At 20.8% G+C, this 10912-nt stretch overlaps 1 protein-coding gene across 1 annotated transcript; it reads left to right on the forward strand.

Annotated features, from left to right (window-relative positions):
* Nucleotides 1-606: 606 nt before the first annotated feature.
* Nucleotides 607-10434, forward strand: LOC105364746 (venom allergen 3-like). The gene is made up of 6 exons (XM_011502755.1): nucleotides 607-822; nucleotides 3322-3483; nucleotides 3969-4053; nucleotides 6932-7070; nucleotides 7459-7679; nucleotides 10172-10434. The coding sequence occupies exons 1-6, from the start codon at nucleotides 679-681 to the stop codon at nucleotides 10384-10386; spliced, it is 966 nt and encodes a 321-aa protein (XP_011501057.1). The 5' UTR covers nucleotides 607-678; the 3' UTR covers nucleotides 10387-10434.
* The last annotated feature ends 478 nt before the right edge of the window (nucleotides 10435-10912 follow it).

The following is a 10912-nucleotide window of genomic DNA, read 5'->3' on the forward strand; positions in this document are numbered from 1 at the left end:
AAAAACAAGAGTCAATTTTCGAATATTAATTTTGATTATTAATTAAATAATAATTAAAATTAAAAATGAAATTGAAATTAATTTTTGTATTATTAATTTTTAAGAATAATTACATTATTCTTAAGATTCTCATTTTTCGTAGCTATTATTTATCAATGATCTTATAAAAAATAAAAACATATAAAGAAAACATATAAAATTTAATTTAATTTTTTACTTTAACTTTAAACAATTTTTATTGATTGTTTGTATATAATATTTTCTATAATATTCTATTTATATAATATTTTCTGTAATATTTTATTTATATAATATTTTCTTAAGGTTAAATATACATATTACGTTTAAAGTGTTAATATACATAGTGAACTAGCAAATATGAGGATAGTTCAATGGAATAGGTATTTAATTTTTTAAATAAAAAGTATAAGATAAGAATTCATACAAAAATTATAATATAATCACCGTTTTTTTTTAATAAAGTACAACTTCAAGTGTACAGTAAAAAAATTAATAATTTCTAATAAAAATATAGTAATCTAATAGAAATATGTGATTCGTGGCAAACTTCGGATAGCGCCATAGTTAAAATTCGTTAGAAGAACAAGAGGCATCTCGATACCAGGACTACAATAAATAAAGGCAAGAGATTAGAGATAGTGACGTTAATAAAACGAGATGAATGGAGCAGTTGCCGCCATCAAAGCACTGCTTTTGATCGGTAGGTTGCTGCATTTGGTAACATGGGGAGAATCGGCTATTGACGATGACACGGCTTATTACTGTAATATTTGTGCAAACCATACTATGTGCCTTTTTCCGGTAAGTTAAATAAAATGCTTGAATTACCCAAGTATATATTGTGAAATTTTATTGGGCTTGTCTTGTTTTGTCTTGTTAATTTTATATTTATATTAACGCATTGATATCTGCTTTATGTATTATATATTAATTGGATTATGATTTAACCTTTATTTATAGTCATTTATTTTTATAAAATAAAATAAACCTCATTTTATTTTTAAAATCTATAATTTATAATAATTGAAGAGTAAAAATACTTCAGAAGTTTCATCAATTAAAATATATATTAAATCCAATATTTTTATGTTTATGTACGTATTCATTAGCTTCTAAGAAATAACTTGTAAATTAATTATTTACATTTATAATTCACAATATTATATTGTCTAATGAATTTTTAAAAAATGAAGTCAGGAACGGCTCGTCTAAATAAACATATTTATTAATGTTTGTTAGATATTGTAAAAATTCATCACATTAAATTTTTTATTTTTTCCTATCTTAAAAACTTATTGTTTTTTTACAATGATTATTTACCATTTATATATATATATATATATAAATAATATATATATGTATATATATGTATGTATATAATATATTTATATATATATGTATATAAATAAATAAAATATATATAAAAATATATAAATATATTATATACATACATATATATACATATATATATTATTTATATATATATATATATATAAATAATATATATATGTATATATATGTATGTATATAATATATTTATATATTTTTATATATATTTTATTTATTTATATACATTTAATATTATATGTATATAATAATATAAATGTAAAATTCGTAAAAGCTTATTAATCATAAAAAAAAACAAAATCAAGTGTAAAAACAACTTCACATTCATACTATTTTTCTTTTATAATTGTTAAAACTACAAATAAAAAGATTAATTAATTAACTTTTTTAATTATATGTTCTTATTTTGTACTTTATAATTTGAATAATATATGTGATAATTCATATTTTATTAATTCTTTTTTGTATTTTCTTACATTTTGTTATGCTTATGGAAATATAAATAATTAATAAAAAAACATTTTAATACTATAAATTTTACATTAATAGTTATTTTATTAAATAGATAATTATTCACTTTTAATATAATGAATTTTAATTTTCATTAGACCAAATTTTTATTTTTTATGATAATCATTTTATTTCAAGCCTAATGTTCACCATTTAATTTTATAAATTTTAATTTATACGATTAACTGTTTTTGTCAAATAATAAAGCATAATAAAACAAATATAAGAACTTTAAAGAAATATTTTAAATTTGAATGAAATTTTAAAAACTAGTTTAATGTTTAAAAAATAAATAGTAAGTTTTAAAATCATAATTGTATATAAAATGGATACCCTTACAATATGAAAAAGTAGATGTGGATTAAAAATGTATAAGAAGAAATATTTTTAAATATTGAAATAGTCTTCTGTAAAAAAAATATCTCTAAAAAGATCTGTATAATTAAAAATATATTATACGACTTTCTTGTTTATTGATGTAATATATATATATATATATATTCATTATCAAGATACGATATGCCATCAAAATATATGATAATTGTTCTGACAATTTATTTCATAAAAGTTAAATAAAAAAATAGTTATAAAATCTCTAAACTATATTAAAAATGTAAAAATACACATAATTTTAATAAATAATTTCTTTAGTTTTGAACAAAAATTTATTGGTGACAATTTATTGGTTTTTGATATTTTGCAGATTATTTTATATTATTGTATCTTGTATCTTTTTCTTGGTTCTTTTCGTAATAATTAGAATAAAAGCATTTTTAATTAATTTATATTGGATTACCTTTATCGTTGTATTTAATATTTATTTTTAATAATAATTTGATAATAAGTTTCATAGTTTCTTCTAACTTTTCTTTGAAATTATTATATATATTCTTACTATATATGTTTATTATAGGAACTTTATGCAAATATCAAAAAAAATTATATGAAAAAATTAGTCGACTTTAAACATCTGATTAAATACTATGTTTATATTTATTGCTATTTTATTATATTTTTTCTATTTTTTACAAAAATTAAAATACCAAAATAAACAATCAACAAATAATGTATAATGTCTTCTTTATAATATGATAATATATTTGAAAATTAATAAATCGAGTAATACTTTCTAACATTAGAATTGCCCAAAAAAATTATTTTGGAGTTTAATTTTATTTAATACAGTTGCAGTTACTAGAGAAATTTTATTACTAGAAAAAGTTTCTTTTAATGAAGAAATAAACGAAATATTTTTGTTCATTATTAAAGATAAATATATATATATATATATATATATAATATGAAAATTGTTATGAACGCGTATTTATTTTTGCCAAATAGTTTTATGTCTCAAATAGTATAATGAATTTTAATAAAATACATTTATATAAAAGCGTATGAGATTTCAGAATTCTTTCAAAGTTTTTTATTTCAATGTTCAAGTTTGATGATCCTGGTAAAAATTGCCTGGGCATTGAGAATGGTAACCTAGATGATAAAGAAATCAGGTGGATTCTGCACAAGCATAATTCATTTCGTAATGACATTGTAAGAAGTAAGAAAAGTCATAATGTATGGTCATTTTCCGAAAATATGATGAAAATGGTAATATATATATATGTGTGTGTGTGTGTGTGTGCGCGCGCGCGTGCAGCGTGTGTGTGTGTGTGTGTGAATGCATAAGTATAGATATTATTTTTACTTATACCAATGCTTATAGTTTTACTCATTTATGAATTTACTTTTATCTAAAAATCTTCTTAAACTACATTTAGTAAAAACATATCAATTAAAAAACATAATTCACTTTCCATAAGTAAATTAATTTTATTTTTATACTAACAGATTTAATTTGTATTGAAATTTTATTTAATTTTAAGTCTTACTAATTGATAATACATAATTTTTTATCCTTATTGATATTTAACTACACAAAAAATATGATCAACATCATTAAAAAACACATAGAATCTAACCATATTACATAAGATATTTTTTACTTTTAGATTGTAAAAAGTTGATAAGAAAATAAGTTTATATTTATTCATGTAGATCTATTTTATAAAATATTTAATAATAATGCATTATAGTTTTGGGACAATGAACTTGCAAAAATTGCACGCAGATGGGTACTGCAGTGCAATATCTACGACAAAGACGAGTGCAGGAATCTAGGTATGTATTTAAAGCGTGTAATTTCTACGTATTAACTGTAGAAAGGTAATTGATTAATTTCTTATTAATTTTCATAAGGTTTTTAAAATAAATTAATATTTTCTACATCTTCAAATTGGCAAATAAAATTTAGAAACTGTATGGCTGTATAACTATATATAATATAAATATATGTATATCAGAAATTATGTATTATTTGGAATAATATTAGTTATATTTAATTACAAATTTATTAAAAAAAAATTTAAATTGAAAAATAATTAAATATATTGCATATTAATGGTATTTACATATTATATTATAACAAAATAAAATGTGTTCGACAGACATATTGGTTAGAACTTGCCTTCTGTAGTAGAGTAAGTATCTTTTTCTATATTATCTATTATATTTTTACAAAGATTGATAATGTTTAGGATTTTTCAACTTTTCGTTTTGACTATAGATATTTCCTTTGTCCGTCGTTTTGCTTTTCTTAATGTTACAGGTCCTTAAAAGTTGATACGTTATATTTTCCTTGAGTATAGATGCTAACTTTTCACAGACGGCCCTACGTTATTTCTCAATAACTATTTATGAAACTCATATTAAACATAGTATCTAAAATATATTTATTTGAAATCGTGGTATTCATAAATACTTATAAATTTACCTTTAGTATCATTAATGATGTAAAAAGAATTAAATGACTTTACTTATATCAATAAGTAATTTAAAAATAAAAAGTTGAACAATATTTACAACAATGTAATAAACATTTTTTAATTCGTAATTTAAAGGTTTATTTATAAAAAAAAATTGTATACAATAAAAATATTAATAAGATAAACAAGTATTTTGCAAATAAGTAATAATAAAACACAAAAAATATATTTATAAATTATATTTATATTATAAATATAATTAATAAAATTTCTTTAATACAATTTCAGAAAAATTACATTTTTAGTAATTATATTAAATATTTGAAGTATATAATATTTTAAAAGGATAGACTATTTTTATTAAAAATTGAAGTTTGTTATTAAAAAGAAGAAAAATAATAATAAACTAAAAATTATTAAAAGTATAATCAGGAATATATACTGCTCATTGATAATGCATGTAATGTAAATAATTTACAATATTCTCAAGATTTCATTAGCTAAATTTAGTATGATTTTTGCTCTATTATATTTTTCTCTGACTATACGATCTTCATGATTTATTCAAAGAATTTCTTTATTTTTATTTTGTATTTGTATATACAAATAAGCTAGCTGCATATACTATCATATATTTGTTTGAAAAAATGTCGATTATTTTTTTATTTTTTTACATCCATCCAGGCATATAAAATAAAATTAACATATATGGTATCAACTTTAATTTGGAAATCACAACCAGTAAAATTGCTCACTAGATCCAGTTACAAAGTTTAAGATGCAAACGAACAATATTATCGTACAAGGATTATTAATGGAAGTTTGCCTTATAATTACAAACTAATTTACCAGTTCTCAGCTTTTCTTCGCTACTCATTTCACTTGGTTATACCTTCCCAGTAATTTATTCTTCATCCCTCAGTTTTTGTTGAAAATTCATTGATAATGACCGTCTTTTTTTCAACATTATGGCAATTATTAACAACGCTTTTGAATTTCTCGCTGTATCTTAAATCAATATGTATGCATAAAAATTGTCTAAAGACAATAAGTTTCAAGTGTTATTCCCATACGCAAAAAGGTTAAAAAATTTAAAAGCAAAAGCCTATATTTTAAACAAACTCGTAACTTCATTTCATTTTTAAATTAATTTTTTTACGACATTTTGCAAATGTGTAATACCATTAATATATAAATTTATACTATTATATAATAATTAATATTAATTTATGCTGGCAAACAAATAGATTTAGAAATAATATTATATTTAAACAAGTATGTTGTATTTTATATTTAATTTTTTTATTCCTATATAGTCATCTATCTGTATTCTATGATGTGCCTTTGAATAATAGAAACTCATATATATATATATATATATATATATACATATAATTATATACATACAACAAATAAAATAAATTGAATTTAAAAATGCATTAGTTTTCAAAATGATTTTTAACTTTTAATTTAAATTTTTACTTTCTTTTCACATTAATAAAAAATGAAGTTAGAAAATAGATTTAAAAGAAGTGTCAATCCTGAAATTTATAAATACTAAAATTTGAAAAATATAAACATTCCGAATAATATAAAGCATGTATTATTAAAAAAACATTAAAAATAATACAAGAGTAGGCTGTTTATATAAATTATGATTTACGTAAAATTTCTAAAAACTAACTTTTAATGATTATATTATTATTATCTAATAATATTATGAATCTGAATGATTATATTATTATTTATATATTAAGAATATGTATTATATATATATAATATTTATATATCATATAAATATTTCAATATATTAATAAAATAATTTAATAAATTCAATATATTTAATACTTATTTTCTGTTATTATTAATATGATTGACACGATTGAAATGAAAAGTGTATAATTAGTTTTTATATCTGTAAGATGTCATTCTTATTTTATTAATCATTATATTTAATTTTCATTTTAACTTAATTAATTAATTTATAAAATTTAATCGTCAATTACGTCTTTTAGTTCTAAAAGAATATTTTTAGAAAATTTTTTTATAAAAGTATTTTAAAAAACGTTTTTAATATAGATTTTAATAAGATTTAATGTTATGTTAAACTTACATGAATTAATAATAGAACATGTATAATAAGTAGTTTGTAATTATAAATTATTAGGAAAGACAGTATATGTCACCAAAAAACACAGATTTATTTATACAGCCATGTGTCGTTAATTTCACAGAACAATTTCCCGTTATGCAAAATGTTAACACTCTGGATTTAGATGACGTAGGGAATTACACAGCTATGGAGCGGCTTGAATTCCACTTGAAAATATGGTACGATCAATTAGATATCTCAAGAAATTCTCTTGAATATAGGTACGTTTTGGTTATTTCCTTTATAATTTATATATAACACCATCTACTTTGTTTTAAGTTCTTCTTTTTATTCGCTGAAAACCGGTGTAAAATGAGACTGATAAAAAGTGTAGCGTGAAAAATATTTTTTAAGTTTATCCTTTAAATAATCTTTTCAATGATATTTATGATATTTATGAAATTTATTAGTAAATTAATTTTATAATAACATAAATATACATTAAACGCAGCACTACTTTTGTATAAACATTATTTAAATATTTATTAAAATTGTCGTTATATGTTTATACTATGCATTTATCATACCACATTCATTTTTTATGTTCAACCAATGGTTGTTGCATATTTTAAAAACAATTTAAGTTATCAAATTCATGTATCCCTTCAGTATGGTGAAAAAAGTTGAGGAAGCTGATTTGGCGACACCATCTCTGAGAAAGATGGGGTGTGCTCGCATGACTTATAACATCGATATACACGGAGAGCGACTCAGTAGAGTCGAGTCATTGGTGTGTAATTACGGACCGACTATCGAAATCCAGGGACTCCTAGCATCATCTGATACCACTGGATGTAAAACATTCAGCTTCCGATATCCGGAACTTTGTAGTAAGTTGGATCGAAATACGATTACTTATACATAAGTTGTCAGTTGCAAAGTCAATTGTTATTGGCAACAAAGATTTCCATTTTTAATCTCATTAAAATATCTACTTCAAATAATACACGTATTATCATTTATTAATACGAAAAAGATTAGAAAAATAGCAAAGTAATAATTCATTAATTTTACTCGATATCACTTAAAATGGGCAAAATATTTCAAATCACAGTAATATACAAACTTGAAAATGTAATACATAAGATAAATACTTAAATTAAAATATAATATGAATTTTAGAGGTAAAATTATGAAAAACGTCATTTATACACAAATGATATTTAAAAAAAAATATGTTACCAAATATATTTAAAGATAATACTTGAAAATAATGAAGAATATTTAGCTCAATTGTCACGATTTATATTTGATGAAAAAGTAGATATGAAATAGATATTAAGTAGTAGATTAAAAATAAATATGCTAAAAACTTTAATAATATTGGTTTCATGGTAAAGATAATATTTTATAAAGTATTATTATGTATGAAAATAAGTTTTATCTTTTTCTCTTTACAATTTATGCTGTTTCTGTTTGTAATATTGTCTATTATCTAATAATTGATAACCATTTATAAGAATTCTTTCGTTTGTATAATAATATATATGATAATATAGAATAAATACTTGGATTGATGGAATAGCTAATGAAATACTGGTTAAATAAATATAATTAACCCATATTTAAAGCTATATATAAAGGTTTACCATCCAATGCATTAAAAAATTTGGCCATCAAGAAAATGGAAAAATCTATTCTATTATTATTTTTTGAATTCCAGACATTCAAAATTTCTAAATTTAATAATTAATTTTGTCTTTAATGTATGGATGTTATTTTTACAAGTACTATTTTATTCTTTAGAACTTTACAAAAGAACATTAATGTGTATTAATTTTTAATCTGCATTATTATTGATTAATTCAGAATAATATATAAAATTATACAGTTTATTCAGTATATTATTAATAATTTGATATTATAAAAAGTTTATTTCCCATTCATCTTCTTATTTTATATTTCAATTATTATATTTAAAAATTTTTGATATTTGTCAACTTACTTAAAAATGATTTTATTTTAAAAGTCAAGTATAAATTGTATATGCTTATCGATCATTTTTACAAATATGTAATATTTTATTAAGAACATTCGCCAATTCTTACAATAAGAACTGATTTCAATAATATAAAAAGTAATTTATGATAAAATCTTGGTCGAATATAAAACTACTTGCTATTTTTTAATTGATTCAACTTATTATTTATGAAGGTATTTATTCAGTATTTCTCTGAAATTGGTTTTACATAATTTTTCTTAAACTTTTGTAATAATATTTCAATTTAATATAAGAACAAATAAAATGTACAAATATTTATTTATAGAAAAATAAGTATGGGGTTAATATAATAAATTTATACAATAGTAAATTGAACATATCTAAATTTCACTATTTTTCTAATTTATGTAAATTTTGTCTGTTTTAAGTATACTTACTTTTCATTTACAAGACTAACTTATTAATATAACTATTAATATATTATTTTATAAAATTATAAAATTATATTTTATGAATATACTTTTTTATTCTATTATATAGGGCTATCTTTAATAATCACTAGAAGCGTTTTTTTTCTAAAAGTTACTTCTGCATATAAGAAATTTTGTATACATTTAATAAACAAATATACAAATTACATTAATAAAATTTAATTAAAATCTATTTAATTATATAAAATAAATACATTTTTATTTCTTGTTTAGGTTTATAAATATTTATTTTAAAAATACATATATGTGTTAGACATAATTGCATACTCTTATGCACGTAAGCCATAATCATTATAAACATTTGAGAATAGCATAAACTATAATTATAAATACTTTCAAACAATATTTTTAACATTACCTATTAAAATAGAGCTATATGCAATAATTACTTATTATAAAAACTTTTGTAAATGTTCAATGCAAAAAGTATCTTACAATCTAAAGTAAATTCTTTAAAGGATTTGATATTTTTTAACGTTTAAAATAATGGTTTAGAAAAAGGAATTAATTTAATTGCAATGATTTTTTTAAATCTTATTGAAAATTGAAAATAAATATAATTTTGAGTTTTGAAAGAGAAATTTTGTAAAACTTCTAGCAAAGCTAAATTGATTTTTTATTATATAGACTGAAAGTCTTGCTTACAAAAAGAGTGAATTATAAATATACGTAATTGAAAATACTTTGAATGTACCTGACTTAATAATATTTATTATAAGAGATTAATTACAAAAATAAAACAAAATTTAGAAAAAGGTAAAAGTGCGATTGAAGAGAAAATGAAGGTCTGACTCGTTAGAAAGTGATCGATCTTCTCCTTTGAGTCTGGCTACAATGCAGGAAACAATCTTTTGCCACGACGGTCGCTAAAATAGATTAAATCTGTCAGAGAAGTTACAGGGACGAGAATTGGTGGTGGAGAAGAACGAGGAGCTCTCTTTCCGGATGTACGGTGGAGACGAGAACTGGCGACGACAGGGGTACACGGCAAACGTTGCTTCTGGTACTACTGCTGCCTCATTCGACTATCTTTTCCTCGTGATGCTGATGCTGCTACTACATTACTCTCCCATCCACTACATACACCATTTTATCTTCACCTGACGATGATTACCTGGAAGTTCTTTTTATGTTTTTCATTGCAGTTGCATTATTACCTATATTTTTTAAAATATTTATTTTGTTATTCATATAGTCTTTACCTATTTAATAAATTTTTCGCTGTTACTAGCTTTTTGCCTTTAAATATTTTTTTAATAAAAGCTTAATTATAATTAGGTTTATTTTTATGTCTATTTCACAATATGGATATTATTTAGTATAATAAAATATAAACATAAATCATTATTATATTATGAAATGTGGTAATAAATTGAATATGGATAACAAAATTTATTCATACGATTCCAGGTATCTCAAATAAATTTCAATGAAACAATAAACTTATAAATGTTTTTTAATTGATATATGGATAATGCGTATGTATTAATATAATTAATAATTGCGTATGCTTAGGCACAAAATTAATACGTTTACACCTATTATATAAATACATATTTATGAATGTTCCATTAGTGAAACGATAATGAAGTACGAAGTACTCTTTCATTGCTTTTTGTATATTTTTCTC

Source organism: Ceratosolen solmsi, unplaced genomic scaffold, assembly GCF_000503995.2.
Source record: "Ceratosolen solmsi marchali unplaced genomic scaffold, CerSol_1.0 scaffold15, whole genome shotgun sequence".
NCBI classification, from domain to species: Eukaryota; Metazoa; Arthropoda; class Insecta; order Hymenoptera; family Agaonidae; genus Ceratosolen; species Ceratosolen solmsi.

What these genes read in the sequence shown, in the direction of transcription:
- LOC105364746 (XM_011502755.1), top strand. Translation starts at nt 679, where the DNA reads ATGAATGGAGCAGTTGCCGCCATCAAAGCACTGCTTTTGATCGGTAGG. An exon ending in AGAAATTCTCTTGAATATAG is followed by an intron (nt 7,071 to 7,458) that starts GTACGTTTTGGT and finishes GTATCCCTTCAG; the next exon opens with TATGGTGAAAAAAGTTGAGG. An exon ending in CCGATATCCGGAACTTTGTA is followed by an intron (nt 7,680 to 10,171) that starts GTAAGTTGGATC and finishes TAAATCTGTCAG; the next exon opens with AGAAGTTACAGGGACGAGAA.